The sequence below is a fragment of the Mytilus californianus genome, unplaced genomic scaffold (genome assembly GCF_021869535.1).
Source record: "Mytilus californianus isolate M0D057914Y unplaced genomic scaffold, xbMytCali1.0.p SCAF_9, whole genome shotgun sequence".
Taxonomy (NCBI): Eukaryota; Metazoa; Mollusca; class Bivalvia; order Mytilida; family Mytilidae; genus Mytilus; species Mytilus californianus.
In genome coordinates, this window is record NW_026262745.1 from 81,484,446 (window position 1) to 81,508,388 (window position 23,943).

The 23,943-nt window shown below is 33.5% G+C and overlaps 1 protein-coding gene and 1 long non-coding RNA gene across 3 annotated transcripts in view; one reads left to right on the forward strand and one right to left on the reverse strand.

Moving 5' to 3' along the window:
* LOC127716465 (protein furry homolog) overlaps nt 1–23,943 on the forward strand; it is a 631,222-nt gene that overhangs the window by 491,803 nt on the left and 115,476 nt on the right. The window contains exon 52 of one of the 2 annotated variants that reach the window (XM_052222678.1): nt 21,701–21,715. The exons of the other annotated variant lie outside the window; for it this stretch is intronic. Coding sequence (XP_052078638.1) covers nt 21,701–21,715 — 15 coding nt within the window. The remainder of the gene's footprint in view (nt 1–21,700; nt 21,716–23,943) is intronic. 2 annotated transcript variants of the gene reach the window in all.
* The window catches only part of LOC127716526 (uncharacterized), a 331,247-nt gene that overhangs the window by 276,875 nt on the left and 30,429 nt on the right, over nt 1–23,943 (reverse strand). The window lies entirely within an intron of this gene.

A 23,943-nucleotide genomic window follows, 5' to 3' on the forward strand; every position in this document is an offset into this window, starting at 1 on the left:
CGCCAAAAAATTTTATGGTCGTATATTGGTATGACGTCGGTGTCGTCGTCGTTGTCCGAAGACACATTGGTTTTCTCATTCTAACTTTAGTTTAAGTGAATGGATCTCTATGAAATTTTACCATAAGGTTCAATACCACAAAAGGAAGGTTGGGATTGATTTTGGGGGTTATGGTACCAACAGTTAAGGAATTAAGGGCCAAAAATAAGCATTTTTGTTACTTCCAGACATAAAATGTGTGTTAGTGTATGGATCTCTCTGACATTGTACCACAAGGTTCCATATCACAAAGGGAATGCTGGGATTGATTTTGGGGGTAATTGCATGAAAATTTTAGGAATTAGGGGCCAAAAAAGGGGCAAAAAACAAGCATTTTTCTAGTTTCATGACAATAACTTGTGTGTAAGTGTATGGATCTTTCTGAAATTGTACTACAAGGTTCCATATCACAAAGGGAAAGCTGGAATTGAGTGTGGGGGTAATTGCCCAAAACGTTTAGGAATAAGGGGCCAAAAATAAGCATTTTTTTAGTTTCCAGACAATAACTTGTGTTCAAGTATATGGATCTCCCTGAAATTGTACTGCAAGGTACCATACAATAAAGGGAAGGCTGGGATTGATTTTGGGGGTAATTGCCTCAAAATTTTAGGAATTAGGGGCCAAAAAGTGGCAAAAAACAAGCATTTTTTTAGTTTCAGGACAATAACTTGTGTGTAAGTGTATGGATCTTTATGAAATTGTACCACAAGGTTCCATATCACAAAGGGAAAGCTGGGTTTGAGTTTGGGGGTAATTGCCCAAAACATTTAGGAATTTGGGGCCAAAAAGGGGCCTAAAAACAAGCATTTTTCAAGTTTCCAGACAATAACTTGTGTTCAAGTATATGGATCTCTCTGAAATTGTACTGCAAGGTACCATACCACAAAGGGAAGGCTGGGATTGATTTTGGGGGTGATGAATCATAAGGGGGTTCAAAAAATTTGGGGGAGGGATTTTTTTTCCCTTTTTTTCCTTTTTTATTCTTTAAAATTTTCCGTTTTAAATTGGTTATTTTTGATTTATATATAAAAGCAAATAATAATGATATGGTTTGAATAGGTAAATTGAAAATTTTTAAATTCTTAGACCACATTCATTCTGTGTCAGAAACCTATGCTGTGTCAAATATTTAATCACTATCCAAATTCAGTGCTGTATCAAGCTTGAATGTTGTGTTCATACTTGCCCCAACTGTTCAGGGTTCAACCTCTGCGGTCGTATCAAGCTGCGCCCAGCGGAGCATTTTATTACATCTGTAGTAGAGTCACTTCCTGTTTGATGATAGTTAGAAATTTACAACACCTTATTGTACAAGGAACATTCTCGTCAAACTTTTCATGGCTCCTATTGAAGGGAATGATTTGGTCTGCAGCTTGATAGTCTTGAGTTGTAGCAAATAAGCAATTTTTATACGACTGCAAAAAAAATTTTGGGGTCTTATATTGCTATCACGTTGTCGTCCGAAGACATATGGTTTCCGGATTATTTAGTTTTTAAGTGTATGGATCTCTATGAAGTTTAACCTAAAGGTTCAATACCACAAAAGGAAGGTTGGGATTGTTTTTTGAGGTGATGGTCCCAACCGTTTAGGAATTAGGGGCCAAAAAGGGGCCCAAAACAAGCATTTTTCTAGTTTCAGGACAATAACTTGTGTAGAAGTATTTCCATTGCTCTGAAATTGTACCACAAGGTTCAATACCACAAGTATAAGGTTGGGATTCATTTTGGGGGTAATTGCCCTAACTGTTCAGGAATTAGGGGCCAAAAAGGGTCTAAAACAAGCACTTTTAGCTCAGCCAAGTCAGCTTTTCTCATTACTTGGCTTCCATCGTCATTAACTTTTACAAAAATCTTTTCCTCTACTGGGCCAAATTTAACCAAAGTTGGCCACAAACATCATTGGGGTATTTAGTTTAAAATATGTGTCGGACGACCACGCCCATCAGCCTACATGGCTGCCATGGCTAAAAATAGAACTTAAGGGTAAAATGCAGTTTTTTGCATATATCTCTGAAACTAAAGCATTTACAGTAAATCTGACCTTGGGGTAAAAATGTTCTTAAGGTTGAGATCTATCTGCCCTGAAATTTTCAGACGAATCAGACAACTCGTTGTTGAGTTGCTGCCCCTGAATTGGTAATTTTAAGGAAATTTTGCAGTTTTTGTCTCGCCTTGACGGAGTCAAAAAGCGAAACATAGGTATGCTGTTTCCGGCGTCAGCGGCGACGGCGTCAACAATGTATTAGTTTGTGATTAGGTCTAGTTCATGGTGAACCACTAGTGGTAGGTCAATGATATTTGGTATGCAGTTGTATTAACATTGGCACATCTCATTACCATGGAGATTCTTTGGCCCCGCCCCCTCAGTCAAGGTCTATTGACTTTGAAACTTTTCATAGTTAACATGTATTAGTTTGTGATTAGTTCAGTTCAAGGGGAACCATTAGTGGTAGGCCAATGTTAATTGGTGTTCAGTTGTATAAGCATTAGCACATCTCATTTCCATAGAGAATATTTGGCCCCGCTCCCTCAGTCATGGTCTATTTACTTTGAAACTTTTGCTTAGTTTACATGTATAAGTTTGTGATTAGATCAGTTTAAGATGAACTGCTAATGTTAAGTCAATGATATTTGGTATGCAAATTTATTGGCATTTGCAAGTATCGTTTCCATGGAGATTATATAGCCCCACCTCTGATCATGGTTCATTGACTTTGAAACTTTTACATAGTTTACAAGTTAATGTTTGTGTTTAGGTTTGTTTAAAGGGAACGACTTATAATAAGTCAATGGTATTTGGTATGCAGTTGTATTAGCATTGGCACATCTCATTCCATGGAGATTGTTTAGCCATGTACCTTCAGTCATGGTTCATCGACTTTGAATATTTGCATAACTTACATGTTAAAGTATTGCTATTTTAATTTCAACATTTGCATTATCAAAATTACAAAAAGGCGAGACATATCTCTGTGATAACAGTTTATTGGTTATTATCTTGAATATTATTATAGAGAGAGATAAACTGTTAACAGCAATAATGTTCAGCAAAGTAAGATCTACAAATTAGTTAGCATGACCAAAATTGTCAAATGTCCCCTTAAGGAGTTATTGCCCTTTAAAGTCAATTTTTAACAATTTTTGTAAATTTTTGTAATCTTTTACAAAATCTTCTCCTCTGAAACTACTGAGACAAATTTAACCAAACTTGGCCACAATCATCATTAGGGTAACTTCTTTAAAAAATGTGTCCGATGACCCGCCTGCCAACCAACATGGCCGCCATGGCTAAAAATAGAACATAGGGGTAAAATGCAGTTTTTGGCTTATATATCTGAATTTAAAGCATTTAGAGCAAATCTGACATGGGGTAAAAATGTTCATCAGGTTGAGATCTATCTGCCCTGAAATTATCAGACGAATCAGACAACCCGTTGTTGGGTTGCTGCTCTGAATTGGTAATTTTAAGGAAATTTTACAGTTTTTAACCAGATTTTTGAAGGAAAAAAATCGGTAATGGATTTGGGGATGTATGGCGGGCGGTCGGGCGGGTTCGTTCATTTACATGAAAAAGCTTTGATGAAATTTTTTCAAATTTTGATATGTTGTTTCCTGTGACTAAATGAAGGTCAAGATCAATTTTCACGACTTTAGCTTTTCTCATTCTTGAATTTTGGACCCTTTTAGAAACCAGAAATTTACTTATTATGTGATTATGTGTTGTTGACATTGATAGATAAGTTGCAGATAAGATATTAGTTTGTGACAAATGAAAGAAAAAATATTGGGAACTATTAATTATATTTGATTATAATTGAAAACATCATATCTAATTTTAGAGAACAATTTTTTAGTGGTGAAATCATATCTAATTTTAGATTTGCATTACTGGTTCATTGAATCAAGTTTGAGTTATTTCCCTTTGAACAGAAATTGTTTTAATTAATAAGTATTTCATCAAAAATTGAATTTTTGGGGTTCTTTGATAAGATGATTCTAACAATGTACTTAGATTTTGGATATTGGACCATAATAGGTAAATGTCCAATTTCAAATTTCCCTGTTTACAGTATTGGTATTGATCAATGATATTTTGTATAAAGTTGCATTACTATCAGTACATATCAGTTTGACAACTATTTCGAGGCCCTGTCCCCTAGGTCATAGTCCAGTGACTTTAAATTACTTAGCAATTTTCAATGTTAAGTTTTCTGCTTAAGTCAGTTTGATAGGAACTACTTGTGATAGATCAATGATGTTTTCTATAAAGTTGCATTACTATCAGTACTCTAAATTTGAAGATAATTTTGACGCCCAGCCCTCAATGTCATGGTCCAACAGCTTTGAATTAATTAACAATGTAGCTATCCATCAGATTGTCTTTTTCTAAATTTTCTGTCGACAGGCGACACATATCTCTGTGTCAACTGTTTCAACTGTTTATTTTACGCAAATATGTAGCAAATATCGTCATGAGCTCTGTAACATCCATCACCTGTTCCCACAAAGGATAGGAATTATGTATCACCATTAACATCATATTTTGGATCAAAGTGCTATAGGTCAAGGCAAATATTTGCTGTTCCTGTAATTGAACACACATAGTGTGTTTACAGTACAAAAGGTCAAAAATTAGACAAGGTTTTACTATCATAAGGGTCAAAGGTCAAAGTGACCTAACAGATTAATGTTTCTGCGTACAAAGTTTTGTCAATCAAAGTATTATGGTACAAAAGTTATGCACCGAACACAAATTAGACAATGTTTTACTACACTACTAAGCCTTCATTATAGCATTTTTTCAACAAAAATAGAATTTACAGCTAAATGATTGCATCAAAGGCATAAACCTTGCTACTTAAAAGAAGCAAAAGGTTCTTTTTTTTCAATTTTACTAATAATAAGATATGATCTAAACCTATGTGTTTAAAATTTTGGTAAAACTACAAAATTACAATTTGTGACAAAATTTCGAATTTGCTACTTAAATAAGTGATTTTATAAATCACTTATTTTAGTAATTCCCCTGACTGCTTATCAAGTAGCAAAATCAAAAGCTCAAACATTGTCTGATTTTGTTTTGTACAGTAGCACTCAGATTGACAAAACTTTGTATGCAGAAGCATCATGGGATTGGGATGTGTCAAAAATCAAAATCAGGTCACTCTGACCATTACCTTGACTTCTATGATAGTTATTTGTGTTAAATCAATGGCTGAAAGCAATAAAATCTCAAAATGTCATTGTCTCAATACATAATTTCACAGCAAAATGCAATTATTGTATCAGTCCCGATATGAGGACAGCTTTAATTTGAAATTGTACACAGAGAATATTGTATGGGTAAATATTTTTGATGATAATATACTAAACAGAATGAGTTTTGTTAAAGTAAATTGATCAAAAATCTGAGAACTCTATTGAGGTGTTGTAAATGAATCAATAATGACTTTAAATGTAGTTATAAATATGAGCTTATTAACAAGGAAATTTTAATATGGAAAGATAGAAACATGCTGAAGTACCAAAAGAAAAAGCAAAAGATTGTGAAACTAATTCTCAAAGAATGTAAAGAAATGCCTCAAACTGCAAACAATTAAATCCATAATTCTAAAGAAATTGTTAACTTTCTAAGTTTGTATCAATCTTACTTGTAATAAGCTTAAGCTTGTGTTGATTCATTCCTAACTTGATTATTTATATTTAACACATTTATTGCTTTATTATCACCCTTGTCCTTCACTTGCTTTTCCTTACAAATATAATCTGTTTATTTTGTTATGTAATTGTATAAAGTAAATAACTGCACTAATTCATACATAAAAGTTCAGAAATACAAAAAGTCATAGTAGAATAAATTACCTATACATGTTTGATTTTTTTAATTAATTAAAAAATTAAGAAATTAAAATTCTTTATATCTAATCTAGAGAGAACTGTGTATTCTGAAATTATTCCTGGTAACAAAATTTACCAAAAAATTACACCCCATGAACAATGTATTGTTTGCATCAGAATAGATTATTTGAATCTGTGCCTCATACAAAAATATGCAAGTGATGTTCTGCCGACATGTCAGTTTTCTATTTGAATCTGTAATATTATTTTGCATAGAAAATATGGTCCTCGAACAATATCAGTTTTCAAAGATGATAAAATCATAAAGCTGGGTGTCATTTTGGTTCCTTGGAAACAGATGACAGAATTTATTGATGTGTAAACTTTTAACAGGCAGTATAGTCCTAACTAATAAAATGGCAGCATTCAGAATGATGAAAACAATTAAACGTGACTGAAATAGAATCCTGGAATTTATTGATGTCTGTTATTATAATTACTTTATCTCTAGGAGAATGAATTAGAACTATATCTTCATATAATTTATATCATATTTGGGCATAATGAATCTTTTATATTATGTGAAAAAGGAGGGCAAGTTCAGTCCAGTTTTTTAGCCCCATCACTTTTGTGTCCGTCCTCCAACTATCCGTTGTCCATCATCAGTAAACTATACTTTCAAAATTTTCTCCTCTAAAACTGCTCAATGGATTTAAACCAAAGATTGTCTGTTTCATCTATAGGATGTTAACTATAAAGCTTGTGATTTTCGTCAAGGTTGTTCAACCAACATGGATGCCATGTCTAAAAATAGAACATAGGGAACAAAGTACAGTTATGGCTAATATCTCTGAAACTATAGCAAGTAGTGAAAAACTGACACAGGTGCAAATGATCAGCAAGTTATATCTACCCTGAAATTTTTGGAAAAATCTGTCCACCTGTTTTGTAGTAGTTGCCCCTAAAATGTTGAAATTTTTGGCATTTCCTTGCCATTATTTCTAAAAGTATAGAAACTAGTTTAAAAGTGCATATTGTAAATATGAGTATGACAAGATAATTCCACCCTGAAAATTGGAATTGGAGAAAAATCTATTGACTTGTTTTGGAGTTATTGCCCCTGAAATATCCATTTTTTTCTCTCCAATTTTTAGCAGCTGTTTACTGTTATCATGAAACCTATAGGAGCTAGGTTAAAAGTGTAAATTGCAAAAAGGTTCATCAAATTAAGATTAATCATCTGATGACCTGAAAAAAATCATTTTGCAGTTTATATACGACCGCAAAAAAATTTTGTGGTCGTATATTGGTATGACGTTCGCGTCATCGTCGTCGTTGTCCGGCGTCATCCGTTGTCCGAAGACACATTGGTTTTCGCACTCTAACTTTAGTTTAAGTGAATGGATCTCTATGAAATTTTACCATAAGGTTCAATACCACAAAAGGAAGGTGGGGATTGATTTTGGGGGTTATGGTACCAACAGTTAAGGAATTAGGGGCCAAAAATAAGCATTTTTGTAACTTCTAGACATAACTTGTGTGTTAGTGTATGGATCTCTCTGACATTGTACCACAAGGTTCCATATCACAAAGGGAATGCTGGGATTGATTTTGGGGGTAATTGCTTCCAAATTTTAGGAATTAGGGGCAAAAAAGGGGCAAAAAACAAGCATTTTTCTAGTTTCATGACAATAAATTGTGTGTAAGTGTATGGATCTCTCTGACATTGTACCACAAGGTTCCATATCACAAAGGGAATGCTGGAGTTGATTTTGGGGGTAATTGCCTCTAAATTTTAGGAATTAGGGGCCAAAAAGGGGCAAAAAACAAGCATTTTTCTAGTTTCATGACAATAACTTGTGTGTAAGTATATGGATCTTTATGAAATTGTACTACAAGGTTCCATATCACAAAGGGAAAACTGGAATTGATTTTGGGGGTAATTGCCCACAATGTTTAGGAATAAGGGGCCAAGAAGGGGCCAAAAATAAGCATTTTTCTAGTTTCCAGACAATAACTTGTGTTCAAGTGTATAGATCTCTCTGAAATTGTACTGCAAGGTACCATACCACAAAGGGAAGGCTGGGATTGAGTTTGGGGGTAATTCCCTAGAAATTTGAGGAATTAGGGGCCATAAAGGGGCAAAAAAACAAGCATTTTTCTAGTTTCAGGACAATAACTTGTGTGTTAGTGTATGGATCTTTATGAAATTGTACTGCAAGGTTCCATATCACAAAGGGAAAGTTGGGTTTGAGTTTGGGGGTAATTGCCCTAAATGTTTAGGAATTTGGGGCCAAAAAGGGGCAAAAAAACAAGCATTTTTCTAGTTTCCAGACAATAACTTGTGTTCAAGTGTATGGATCTCTCTGAAATTGTACAGTGAGTCATACATGTGAACCTCCCGACGGGAGTACAATAATCCCGTTTTCAGGGGTCTCCTCCCAACCTCCTGTTGAAGACAAAAAAATCCCGTGTATGAAATATTTCATGAATGAAAAATTTCAGCCCAACATATCTGGTGTAACTGACATTACCTGAAGTTATATTTTACCTGTAAATCAATTAACATGCATAATTATATGGCTTCACTTGTCACCTTGGGTGTCAAACATACTGGTAATCAACGATTTTTACCTCAGGCTAACTGTGGTTGTGTAATAAAACTTTGTGTATTTAAAATGAATGTTGGGTTACTTCCCTTGAGTTATCCTGTTTTAAGTTACTTTCCTTTAAATAATGTAAATTTTTAAAAGAATATAAATAAAATATAAATTGAACAAATAATCATAAAAGGATGGTAATTAAATGATTTTAAATGTCTTAGGACAAATAAAAAAATAATAATTTGAAAATTATTTGAGGGTTCTATACTTCCTTTCAAGGCTTAAATTGAAATTTATACAATAACTATGACCATGACAACAGTTTGAATGTGTTAATTATCATGCATTAAAAATCTATGGTTCCATACCACAAAGGGAAGGCTGGGATTGAGTTTGGGGTGATGAATCATAAGGGGGTTCAAAAAAATTTGTGGGGGGGATTTTTTTTTTCCTTTTTTTTCTTTAAAATTTTCCATTTTAAATAGGTTATTTCTGATTTATATATAAAAGCAAATAATAATGATATGGTTTGAATAGATAAATTAAAAATTTTTAAGTTCTTAGACCACATTCATTCTGTGTCAGAAACCTATGCTGTGTCAAATATTTAATTACAATCCAAATTCAGTGCTGTATCAAGCTTGAATGTTGTGTCCATACTTGCCCCAACTGTTCAGGGTTCGACCTCTACGGTCGTATCAAGCTGCACCCCAGCAGAGCATTTTATTGGCTGTTTTCATGAAAAATATAGGAGCTAGGTTAAAAGTGTAAATTGCAAAAAGGTTCAGCACAAGATGTATCTACCTGATACTGGTATTCAGATCTGTCAACCTTTTTTGAAACTATTGCCCCTGAAATAATGTTTTTTGCAATTTTTGCTGTTACATGTATCAAGAAAAATTAAGGATCACCTGTATGAAATATTCCACACAGAATGTACACAAAATATAGTAGGAATATTGCATTTAATTCCTACCAGAAAAGAGTGATATTCTAGTCAGACAGTAGTAGGAATCCACACGGAAAATAGCCGAAATATTTAAATTAGCAGGAATTTCTTAGTAGGAATATTGTATATTCCTACCAGGAATATTTAAATTAGCAGGAATAATTTGGCGGGAAAATAAAATTCCTACTAGAAAACCTGGCAGGAATTTTTCAAAATTCCACATAGAAAAAAATATTTTCTAGTAGGAATCTAAAAATATACAAAATGTAAGTGTATATTCACAAATACACAACTGGGTCAATCATTTAAGTTTGAATCTCAACAACAAAAAACAAAGGAAATGCATGGAATATATTCATTTAAAAAAAGTTGACTTTTGAAATGTATGAGGAAGCTGTGATATATCCAAACATATATGTAGATGGGTAAAAATGTTGATTCTAAGTTGAAATTAAAAATTATGAAAAATTAATAAGTAAAATTATGCACTATTGTTGAATTAACTGAATACTAAATATATTGGCAAACAGATAAAAAATTTCATCTTAAAAGTATAAAATTTCCCTTCAATCTACATGAGCCATATTTTCTCCTATTTCAATATTGTAGTTGTTCAACCCTTGCAGCATATTGTGTTCCAACACAACTTTTCATTCTTCTACCCTTCAACTTTTGAATTTGTGAACTGGAACTTGTTTGCATTTAACACAGCAAAATTTGTGTCATTAGCAAACAAGAATCAAGTTTAAGATAATTAAAAAGATTCCATGTAGAAAGATTTTCTAGTAGGAATAAATTAATTCTGGTAGGAATCTTGTAGTAGGAAAATGAATAATCTTATCATATTTTCTGTCCAAATTCCCACTTAAGATTTTCAAAACAGAAAAAAATCCATACAGACTTTTAAAATTCCAGCTAGATGGTAGGATTTTGCAAGTGGAGAAAATAAAAAATCCAGTCAGAATTTTGTTCATTTTCCATGTCCACCTACTTTCTATATATAATCTTTGATTCTAGGTGGATTCCTACTACATTCCTACTAGTGTCTAGGTGGAATCCTACTACTTATTTCGTACGGGCTGAGTAGGTTAAAAGTGAAAACTGCAGAGTTATCAGCATGACAAGATTTATCTACTCTGATATTTTGACAATCCATTTTCACGGGTAGTAACCTCGTCATATCGAGAAGCGTTTAGTACAGTGATTTTGTCATTGTTTGGTTAAGATGAACATGGTTGTGTTAAGTTACTTCCCCGAACAATTGCCTCAGTTCTATTCAAACGAGCAAATAAAAAGCAAATAAGATGTTTGAATTTGCATTGTTAGTCAAACGATCTACATTGGAATTGTTGTTTTCAAGAAACTAACGCAGAATAAGCAAACTATCGAAATTGCTATGGTTTGGTTAAGTTATGACATGGTTCGGTTAAGTGTCTAGAAATTCGTCATGGTTTTGATCAAGTTTGTCATGGTTTAGATCCAAATTAATATATATTTGTTTCAGCTCAATATTGATAGTTTGTTTAAACACGCTTGTAATTAAACGAGGTTACACAATTTACCAACTGACTAAAAAGAAAAAAAGCCTTTTAAACCAAAATCAGATGCTGTAATTGGCAAAACGTACATTAAACAATTTAACTACTCGTGACTTGTCTTTGTATGCAAATCGTACTACTACGAGTGTCTTGTAAAAGATTTAGGAATAAATAAGCACTCATGTAATCCCACATACAAAAACATCATTTGACAAGGATGAGATTTTGGTGATTCATAAGTCCTTAATAGCTTCAATGAACATTACTTTGAGCAGCAAATCGGAGGACTTACCTTGTTTGTATTGGATACCTAAGCTTCACAAAATTCCATACAAACAGCCGTACATTGCCAGCTCATCTGCATGTTCGACGAAAGAATTGTCCATTAGATTGACAAAGATTCTTTCTTTAATGAAAGAGGGTTTTCAGAAATACCGTGTAACTGTTTATTAACCATATATGGATTTAAAAAAAAACTCTTAAAGAACTTCTGAATAAATGTAAATCTCGATCTTTCTCTGAAATTAGTTCTATCAAAACGTTTAATTTTTCAACCCTGTGTACCACCATTCCCTATGTGTAATTGAAAAATCGTCTAAAAGAAATAATTTAAATCTACAATGCTTTTCAACATAAAAATGGTAGCGCACGCTATACGTTTATTACTTTTGGATACCATACGGCATATTTTGTTAATAGTGAACAAAAAACTAAAACATGCTACACAGAGGAACAAGTGACCAGTATGCTGGAGTTTCTTATTGACAACATATTTGTTGAATTTGGAGGTAGACTTTGTCACCAAATTATCGGTATTTCTATGAGAGCGAACTGTGCGGCAGCGACGTCTTCTTATCTTCATTTAGTCGGAGTTCCTTCAGACATTTGTAAAAAACAAGAAGATCAAAGAAGCCATATCATTTAATTTCACATTCATATATATTGTTCTTTCCATTAACAATCCAGACTTTTCTGATTGAATTCCATAAATATATCCCTCAGAACTAGAAATTAATGAAACAACAGACACGGCTTCCTCTGCCTCATTTTTAGACTTAAACCTCAAATTTGACAAACGCGGTCATCTTAGTACCAGGATTTATGACAAACAAGACGATTTTAATTTTGAAATTATCAGTTTCGCCAACCTTAGTAGCAATATACCAACTTCTCCTGCATATGGGATATACATTTCCCAACTCATTCGATATTCAAGAGCTTGCAGATGCTACTCAGACTTTGTAAACCGTCACCAGTGTCTGAGCAGAAAGTTGATGAGCCAGTGGTATGTCAAAGAACGTCTCGTCCTTTTTCCAAAAAAGTTCATCGGAAGACCTTGTGGGTAAATATTCCTTTTCAACTTCACAAATAATAAACGATGGTCTTTAAGTATAGATTCTAAGAACTGACGTTGTTTGTCATCTTAATGACGTGTTATGGTACTCTTTTTTTTTGTCTTTGTAAATTATTACTTTAACTGTTTAGTCTATGTTTGGCCCAATCCATTTGACGTGGCTCGGTACTTATACATCCCGTCATTGTGTTATTGTGCTATGGTAAATTTTAGTATTGTCTTTCGTTTTTGCTTATGTGCTTTGTCTATATGCCTTTTTGTTTTTCTTTGTTGAAATATTTGTTTTGTTTTTATAGTGACTAAGATTATAACACAATGTTGCCTGCTGTACCTTTATTTTTTTTACATTTTTAACTATTATGTCTGTTTGTTTTGTTCACACATCGTCGTCAATATAATGGAATTTTATGCGACTGTCATACATATGAGAGGTGAAGCTGGCTATAAAACCAGGTTTAATCCACCATTTTCTACAGAAAAAAATGTCTGTACCAAGTCAGGAATATGACAATTGTTATCTGTTCGTTTGATGTGTTTCAGTTTTTGATTTTGCCATTTGATTAGGGACTTTCCGTTTAGAATTTACCTCGAAGTCCCGTATTTTTGTTATTTTGCTTTTATAATTTAAATAGTCTCTGCTCTTTTAAACTATCTTTTGAGATAATAATTACAAAAAAACAGAAAGCGCTGCTTCTGTTTCACATAGATTATTTGTCCATGATTGACTCTGTCGATGATATCGTGAGCGGCATCACTTGTTCAATTTGTAAAGTTGCAAAACGTATCAGCTTGTCAAAAAGTAATTTTTGTTCTTCTTTTTTTTTCTACTAAACTATATATCTGTTGTTTTATTTTGAACCAGTCTATGAGGAATAAAAGGAGATATGGGGTTATACGCCCATGCTATAGTATCCCAACTACAAAACTAAACAAACGATATCAAGAAGACACAATAAGTCTTCAACCATCCACGAAACAAATAGTTAACGCGTGACGTGGACAACAGTTAAAACTTATTTGTTTTACAAACTATTAGTAAACATAAAAAAAAAAAAAAATATAAACAAGTTCAGAATTCAAATATATGAAAAATCACAATTCCGAATTAGAATGAAGCCGATTTAATGTCCACTTTTATCAATTATTATTACGAACGAATAAAAATGATTATGTTTTTGTAATATTGTATAATACATTGGTTTTCTCATTTAAATTATTTATACATATAATTTTGTCGGAGCCTTTTATAGCTGGCTAAAAGGTATGGATTTTGTTCATTGTTGAAGGCCATACGACGACATATAGTTGCTTACATCTACGTCATTTTGGTCTCGGGTGGATAGTTATCTCATTGGCAATCAGACCGCATGTACTTAATAATATATTTAATACTACATTTAATGTGCGTATATATGTCTTTTGTATTCCAAATTAAACTATTTAAAAAAGAGTATTTCAATATATATAATGTCTGTTTATTTTGATCGTTACTCTTCCTTCATTCACGAATAGAATCACATAACTGAACCATGTTCAACATGAAATAAAACATGACACGAATGAACCAAACCATGACACCGAATATTCTGTAATCTCAAATTGTGTGCACTAGGGGCTGTTTTTCGGGAAAATTGACGGCAGTTTTATATCATAACAAAATATGTGATGTAGCAGACAGTAAGCAAACCACTTTTCTTTGTGCATTAGAAACGAATCACAACTTTTAAATTTTGACATACGCAAGCATATTCTGTGTCAAATTGATAACTATATGATACAAATTTTGATGTGATAACATATTAGCTATAAACAAAGATACTTACCAGCTTGAATTTGTTGTCATTAGTTCCTTTAACAAACTATTCGAATGTTTATATTTTGGAACTGTTTGTCAACAAAAACACTTAACACAACCATGTTCATCTTAACCAAACTATGACAAAATCACTGTACTAAACGCTTTTCGATATGACGAGGTTACTACCCGTGATTTTTGAGTTCTTGCCCTTGAAATAATAACTTTTTTGCAATTTTTGGTTGTCATGCTGAAAATTAAAGAATTAAAGGAGCTAGGTTAAAAGCATAAACTGCAAAAATGATCAGCAACACAAAAAGTCTTTAGTTTTCTATGTTGTGTTTTGTGTACATGTTGTTTGTCGTTTTCTTTTTTAGCCATGGTGTTGTCAGTTTATTTCGTCTCATGAGTTTAAACGTCCCTTTGGTATCTTTTGCCTCTCTTTTTCTTTAACTATAGTGTGTGCATTTTAAAATCCTAATTAGCAAACAAGCAATACAGGCACAGGTCTTGTTCCTTCTATTTTTTTATTTTTTTTTAAAGATTTGGGGAGGGTGAGGTGTTTTGTTGAAGAAAAACATAGACTTTACTGTATTTACGAAAGATGGTAGGTATCTTTTATTTATCACTCTACCTTAAACCACTTACTGGATTTTAACAAAATTTTCACAGAATATTTCCTATATAATGAAATAATTTTTTTTGGCAAAACGTTGACTTGACCACAAATGGGAGTCGTTTTGTATATATAATGGTAAGTTTCTAAGAAACTTTCACAGAATCTTTCTTGCATGGCGTTATTATATTTTCTTTACCCCAAACACAGACCTTGCACTTCCTACAAAAGTTTGTAGACAATGATTTATCTGCAACTCCTCTTTAGCCCATGGACTGTATTTCTTTGACACTTTCAGATAAATTTAATATAAAGATTAAAGATGTGGTATGATTGCCAATGAGACAACTATCCACCAGAGACCAAATAACTAAGAAGTAAGCAACTATTGGTGTTAGTTGATTAATTATGGCTTCAATATAAAATCTATTGTCTAATCTAATGTCTTTACTAATCTATAAACAAAACCCACCAAGTAACATGTACCTGAAAATAATATAAACAAAATAATAGAAAACACAATAGTTAACAATCTAATCCTTTTCTCTTTTCATTAGAAATGTTAATGTCCAAATAATAACGAAAATAAAGGCAATTGAAATGTGATAATATCAAGTAGTATTTATCTGATCTTTCTTCTCCTTTTTTTTATTGTCAGTTACACCAATTACAAAAGGCTTGAATTCAAATGTCCTTTTTCAAAACAACGTAAGATGTCTTGTCCAGAAGCACCATGCTTTGTAAGAACATTGGCGATTTGTTCATTAGTCTGAATCCATTTAATTTCTTTAAGCTCTCCATCTTGAAGCAATTGCTTTATTGCATTGATCTCCACCCTCAATCTCTTCTCTCCAACAGGTTTATCAGAGTATATTGCATGATAAAGGTTTTTGTTGTCAACAAAACAAGTTACTGGAGTATGCTTCAATTCGTGCTCATTATGCATTAATTCCTTAAACAGAGCTGCTAAAGATATTACACAATCCACACCATCAGCTAAGGCCAAGGCTTCACTTGCCAAAGTACTACGAACAACCCTTCTCAATTTCTTAGACTGCCAAGTGATGGGATTCACTTTACCATCATCGCCCATCAAAAAGACAACATAACCACCTTGACTTCCACCATCTGGAAGATTTCCAAATGAAGCATCACTGAACAACATAAATTTCACATTATGTCCAAGATTCTGGAATTGCAGTGAAACAGGATCATTTTGCACCTTCCTTATTATCTTATTGACTTTCTTTAGATCTTCAATAGTGCTAGTCTTAATTTTTGATGAAATGGCAGCAACATCAAATGCAATGTCTGGACGTGTTTGTCTTCCTAACCATAATAATTGTCCTATTTTTGACCTCAATAGAGTCTGCTCTGATGATGAAAGAGGAGACGTTTTAACTCTGTCTTTATCTATTAAAACAGTCTTCAACATTTTGACATAGTCTTTCTGGCTGAGAACAATAGTTTCATTTTCTTGGCTGAGATCAAGACCCAAATATTTGAAAGACTCACAGGATTCTTTCCCTACCTTGAACATATCCCTAATTCTGGATACAACACTTTCCTCAAAGGAACTGGATCCTGCCCAAAGAAAGTCATCTACATGAACTGCTAGGACACCAGTCAAACCTTTTTCATTATACCAATAAAATACTGCTGAATCAATCTTTGACACTGTTCCTCCACAATCTAGCAATGTTGTTTTAACTTTTTCGTACCACTTTAAGGATGCATCAGCAAGACCATATACACATTTGTTTAGGCGCCAGACTTTACCATTTGCTTTAGCTTCTTTAGGAGGTCTCAAGTAGACTTCTCTTTGCATTTTCTCTCCTTGCAGGAAAGCAGTTTTAATATCCACTGAATTAATTGACCATCTTTTATTAGCAATAATTGATAAAATCAGTCGTAGAGACTGCTTTTCACATGTTCGAGAATTCTTTGGTATCTCATCTATGCTGTCTTCTTCAAAACCTTTTGCTACCAATCTAGCTTTTCTATGAAATTCGTTTTCCAATTCTTTCATAGTGTAAACCCACCTTGTGGAGATACAGTTTTGACCATTGTCTTTAACTTCTTCATACACATTGTGCTTTCTCCAGTTATCCAGTTCTGCCTCTTTAGCCTCGGTAAAATCAATATCACTTAAAAGTACATCTTCATTCTCGTCATCTGACTGGTTTACAACTTTTAAATCATTGACTGTTCTTAGATCAATTGAAATCTGTTCACCCCTAATATTTTCTGGCTGATTGTATTCTATATTGTACCAGCTCTTCTTATCAGTTGTAGCCTTTCCTGCCCTGCCTAAAATTATTGCTTCTCTTGTGTCATTTTCACCAGTAATTTTAAAATTCACCATCTGATCCTTCTTTAATTTCATACAATCATTTGCCTGTGACTCAGCATTATGTTCCATACTTTCCTCATGTATATCATTCTCTGCCTGATCCAAATCAAGGCTGTCTCTCTCATCAGATTCAGGACTATCTTCACCATTCAAACTACCATTCTGGCTACCAGCATGACTATCATCTTGATCAGCACTATCAGCAGCACTCTCGTCTGCAGATCCTTCAACATTTTCTTGGTTTTCATCATTGTCAGTATCATTGTGAAGAGGCTCTTCATCATCACTCTCATAGTATACTAGGTCATGATCTGGTTCAGTGTTGTTGTTGTTGTTATAGGTTGCAGCTTGCGACTTACGCACATGAGTTGACTTTGCTGTATGCTTATGAGTAATCTTTTGTTTTCTTTCAACATCAATGTCTCTTTTTATTCTACTTTCATGTACGCGCACATATGTACCTCCATATCTTACAAAAACAACTACATTATCTTGACCTATTACCCAGCCAGGTCCTTTCCACTGATTGTCTCGAAGGAAGAAAACTTTGTCACCATTTTTGAATTTTTCTCCTGAAGGCCGGATTTGCTTGCGTAATGCCCTTCTAACTTTCTCTGCCGCAATAAATGCTTTTCTAGCTTCGTGTAAGCCAACTAGATGTTTTCCCATAACGTTACTAATGGTTGTACCTTCTAATGCAGGAGGCTTGTTAACTATAGATGATGGCATGTTTGGGTTCCTTCCAAAAACTATTTGATATGGACTATAGCCATACACGTTCAACAAACTGTTCTTAGCATGAACTGCCCAACTGACGGCAGTCTCCCATGAAAGATTAGAGCTCTCTCTCATTTTATTGATGGTTTCTGTTAGAGTTGCATTGTGTCTTTCAACTACTCCATTGGACCATGGACTGTATCCTGCTGTTGTTTTTACTGACATATTCAAATTTTCTGCCATGTCTCTAAATATCTGTGAATTAAATTCTCCTCCATTATCTGTATAAACACCAACTTCAGGTGCACCATAAACACCAACCCATATCTGCATGAACTTGTCTACAATAACTTTAGAATCCTTTCTTCTGATGATAGCAGCTGCACTCAATCTGCTGAATAAGTCAATAATATGTAGATAATAAAAGTTATGGTCAATTTCATGAAGGTCCATTGCCACAATTTGATTGAAATCATTTGCATGTGAAAAGGCAACAACTGGTTTGGCTTTTGGATGTTTGAACTTGTGGCAAATTAAACACTTTGAGCAGATATCTTTAAGAATTGTCTTTGTTTCAGAATCAACATCACCAGCACTTTGCAAAAGGGATAAAAGTTTATCTGATGATGCATGTCCAAACTGCTTGTGCAACTTCAATAGAATCTCCCTTTTCTTCTTAAAAGATAATTTTGTATCAATGCACAAAACCTCCTCACTCTCATTTTTGTTTCTGTTTGTATATTGCTTGTCTTTAATGTTGATACAGTAATGACCAGTTGAAGTTAGGTTCACATCCACTAACTGTCCAAACATGGTAACCTGGTCATTGCTGAGATCAAGGATAGTGCTTGCTCGCTTCAGAGAGGTTTTACTTAACAATAACGGTATTTCACAATCCACTACTTCTGTTTCAATTGAGCACTTAACTGACCCAATTAGTGCTGGGATTTTCACTTTCTGATATGAGTATACTGTTTGTCCATCACCAAACTTGAATGGTACATGACTTTCAAAACAAGTAATTTGATCAAGCCCTGGATCAAGTGATTCTACAAATTCATACAACCATTTAGAACCACATACTGTCTTAGAACATGCAGTATCAATAACTGCGGCATTGTAGGCTTCTGCGACAAACACTGTTAGAGGCTTAAATTCTTGTGCTGAGGTAAATAATGTTATATTTACAGTTTCATTTAATTCATCACTCTCATGTTCTGTTAAATTTACATCAAGCTGCTTGTGAGGACAATCCTTGACCCAATGAAATTTGGAATCACATATTTTACATCTTGAGACATTACCATTAAAGACTGGATTCATTTTAGTCTTAAGTCTACTAAAGTTGGTAGATCTATCAGCTCGATTACGAGGAAAATTTCTTCTTGAACTTCAACCTCTCTGATAATAGCCATCACTGACAAAAGCTGATTCTTCTTTAACAGTTACAACAGAGTCTCGTTCTCCAGGAACATTTTGAGATTTTGATGCAAATATCCTATTCAAAGCAGATTTCATTGTGTCGAATTTAAGGTCAGAACATGCAGTTAATGCCAGCTGACGATAACTTTGACTTAATCCAGCATTGTCAAGAAGTTTAAAAGCTAGAATTGCGTCTGGAAGTCCCATATCATATTTCTTACATTTATTATATCTCTGCTCAAATTCAATGATATAATCAGACATGCTTACATCCTCTCCTCTGTGGAACTGATCAAATACAGTATAAGCAGCATAAGCCTGATCTATTTTATCCTTCTGAAAAAGCTTGTCCAACTCAGTTATTAGCTTATCTACTCCTTCATCAACATTTAAATCACTGGGATCTACTTCTAGGGCTACTTCCCTTGGTTTTCCTTGTAAAGACAAAGCTAAAGCCAAACCTCTCTTCTTCTTGTCCAGATCAGTCACAAGTTGCCACATTTTTACCTCATTTTTCCATTGTTGATAACTTTTATCTTTGGTCAAACCTGGTGGGTTCTTGTAACTAGGTGCTGTTGCCATCTTTATTAGCTCTGCTACCACTGTTAGTTGATTAATTATGGCTTCTATTATAAAATCTATTGTCTAATCTAATGTCTTTACTAATCTATAAACAAAACCCACCAAGTAACATGTACCTGAAAATAATATAAACAAAATAATAGAAAACACAATAGTTAACAATTAGTTGAGCAAAACCCATGCCATATAGTAAGCTATTAAAGGCCTTAAAATGTAAAACAATTCAAATGAGAAAACCAACAGCCAGACATATGTACAAAACAATAAGCAAAAAACAAATATGATAGACAGCAACTAACAACAACTACAGATTTATAGGCTCCTGACTTGGGAAAGGCCCATACAAAAATGTGGCAGGGTTAAACATCTTTGCAAACGCCAAACCCTGCCCAACCTGGGACAGTTGTCACAGCACAACATAAGAATAAACTGTGAGTATCAGTTGAAATAGGCTTTACTATAGCACAAAATACAATTAACTAACAAAAAACTATAGACACAAAGTACTGAGTACTCACAGTTACTAAATTAGTTCAAAGCTAATTACAACTTAGAAATAAATCATGTTTCCCAGATTAAAATATCAATCAGTCCATATCCAAAATGGATTAAGTGTAAAATGTCATGCCCCTGCACACTCTATATTTCCTTGTTTGATCTGAATTGTGTTTTTTTTTGTTTCCCATAGCAAAGCATGGACAAACATACATATTGGAAATTTGGGTTGTGACTTTGTGATCTTGGAAACACAGTTTTTATACAACCGCAAAAAATTTTGCGGTCGTATATTGGTATCACGTTGTCGTCATCATCGTCAGCGTTGTCCGAAGACATTTGGTTTCCAGACAATAACTTTAGTAAATGTAAATAGTAATCTATGAAATTTAAACACAAGGTTTATAACCACAAAAGGAAGGTTGGGATTGATTTTGGGGGTTATAGTCCTAACAAGTTAGGAATAAGGGGCCAGAAAGGGGCCCAAATAAGCATTTTTCTTGTTTCCAGACAATAACTTGTGGAACGGTGTATGGATCTCTCTGAAATTATACCACAAGTTTCCATACCACAAAGGGATGGTTAGGATTGGCTTTGGGGGGGGTTATGGCTCAAACCGTTTAGGAATTAGGGGCAAAAAAGGGGGAAAAACAAGGGTTTCCTGGTTAATGGATAATTAAAAAAAAGTACAATGTTATGTTTGGAATACCTCCCTTACACTGCTTTGAAATTATGTATAAAGAAATGTTGTATTGTCTTGAGATGATTAGCTGTCAATTTATTTTTAGAAGTTACTATTTAAAAATGCTGATTAAGGAATATTAATTTTAGCCATGATAATGTATGTCAATTATGGTTGCAAACTCCATTGGAAATTTGAATTGAGATTATTTTGAGGGAAAGAATTTTTTTTTTTGGAAAAAGAGGGGGGGGGGGAGGTGAAAAAAAAATTGGGGAAAGGGGGGGGGGGGGGTAAAAAAGAAATTGTGAGGGGGTGGACAAATTTCTCATTTCAGATTTCAGAAATTTAGATGAAAATTTTTTTTTTTTGGGGGGGGGGGGTCAATTTGCAACAGCATAGTGTATTGCACAAAAGCAAAAAATTGAATATAAATTCAAAACATATAAACAATTCTAAGTTCTTTGACTACAGTTAATCTGTGTCAGAAACCTATTATGTGTCAAATATTTAATTACAATCCAAATTCAGACCTGTATCAAGCGCGAATATTGTGTCCATTTTTGCCCCAACTGTTCAGGGTTGGACCTTTGCGGTTGTATCCAGCTGCGCTTGGCAAAGCAATTTATTCTGGTTTGATATAAAATGAAACTATAAAAACTATGATGTAGCATGTTACTGCTTAGCTAATGAATTAACCTTGTTTTCTTTTCTCTAAAGGATTCCATCAGCAAGGTAAGAAGACTAATACATACTGCTTAGTACTAAACTATCTCTATTTCCAGTCTCTGTTTGCACATATAACATCCTACTATTGATTATTCTAATGAAATCTTTATGTAATAAACTTTTTCAATGGATAAAATTTACAGTCAAATCCACAATTGACATGTTTTAATTGCTGGAATTCACAAATGTTTGATTAATACAATATAATCTAAAATGAAACATAAGTTGCCTCAAAAACTCCATTTCAATGAGTTTTTATCCAAATTTGAATCGTACAAATAACGAAATAACCTTGAATGTTTTCATTTGTATGACGTCATGTTTCGCCATGATGTTTAAGCGCCAAAATCATTCATGAATTTTCATGGAATTTTATTTTATCGTACATTTATACATTTTGACAAGCTCTAATGTACAATTTCTTGTTGTAATGCATTCGAATAGGAATAACAGTACTGTAGTTAAAGAGATGCCGCAGTCAATTTTGATTGGACAGTAGCAAATATCTATTTTACTGGCTCCGATACCCGTCACCAGCAAAACTGCATTTGCAACAGTCAAATCGCCAATTAACGGTGGCAACTCTTTAACTACAGTACTTTTATTCCTTAATTTTATTGTATGTAAATAAAATATTCAGTCAGTCATTAAGTTAATAATATATAGGATTTCTGTCTTTAATGCCAAAATTGGAAAGAAAGAAAGCATGTGTCAACAGATTCCTTGGTAAAATATATCAATTTCTATGACAAAGATTTATTTATATCAAAAGTAGCAATAGAATTCTACAATGCAGTCATCCAAGAAAAAAGTTAATCATTACCTCCTTCCCCCCTAAAGTTAATCATTACCTACTTCCCCCCTAAAGTTAATCATTACTTCCTTCCCCCCTCACCTTTCTTCTTTAACTACCATACTTTAATTGGTCCGTATTTTTGACTGTGATAAATCTTATTTGTGCAATTGATATGTACAATATTTTTTGTCTCGCTTTGATGAAGTTGAAAAAGCCAGACTTAGGTGTCCTATTTCCGGCTGTGGAAGCTTCAATAATGTATAAGTTTGTGATTAGGGCAGTTTATGGGGAACCACTTGTTGTTGGTATGCAGTTGTATTAGCATTGGCACTTCTCATTTCCATGGAGATTATTTGGCCGCCCCCTCAGTCATGATCTATTGACTTTGAAACTTTTGCTTAGTTTACATGAATTAGTTCTTGATTAGGTCAGTTAAAGGGGAGCCATTCTTTGTAGGTCAATGAAATTTGGTATGCAGATGTATTAGCATTCGCTCATCTCATTTACCTCAGTCATGGTCTATTGACTTCGAATATTTTGCGTAGTTTACGATTAGATCACTGTATTTCATTTTATTCTAATATTAACTCAATGATAGTTGGTATGCCGTTGTATAAGCATTGACATTTCCAATTTTCATGGAGATTATTTGGCCCTGCACCTGCAGTCATGGTTCATTGACTTTGAATGTTTTACATAGTTGACATGTTGAAATATTGCCATTTTTATTTTAACATTTGCGTTTTACTTTCAAATTACAAAAAGCGAGACATCTCTATGTCAACAGTTTATTTTGAAAATGTGGATCTTACCTTAATTTAGTTTTCGTGATATGAAATATTGAAATAATAGTTATCCTTAATCATGTATACATGATTAGTTTTCTGAATTGAATTGTTTAATATTTTTCATGTGGGGCCTTTTATAGATGACTATACGTTATGAGTTTTTTGAAAGAAAAACATAGATAAAAATTAATAAATCTGTTTGAATTTATATACATGGGAAATCACGAATCGTGTTTAAGGTCGTTTTCTAGCTATAATCCTTGAATTTATGAAATTGACATTATATATATAATTATTATTAATATACTTATTCTTTTTCATCTACGTAACTCGATATGCCTGTTTTTCGCCACTAGAAAGATGTGCACTGATTTTTTTATGCCTTCTGTCCATCTGTCCCGCTTCAGGTTAAAGTTTTTGGTCAAGGTAGTTTTTGATGAAGTTGAAGTCCAATCAACTTGAAACTTAGTACACATGTTCCCTATGGTATGATCTTTCTAATTTTAATGCCAAATTAGAGTTTTGACCCCAATTTCACGGTCCATTGAACATAGAAAATGATAGTGCGAGTGGGGCATCTGTGTACTATGGACACATTCTTATTTAAAGTTTATTTCAGGCAAATTTCCTAATTCAATTAAGGGGGGGGG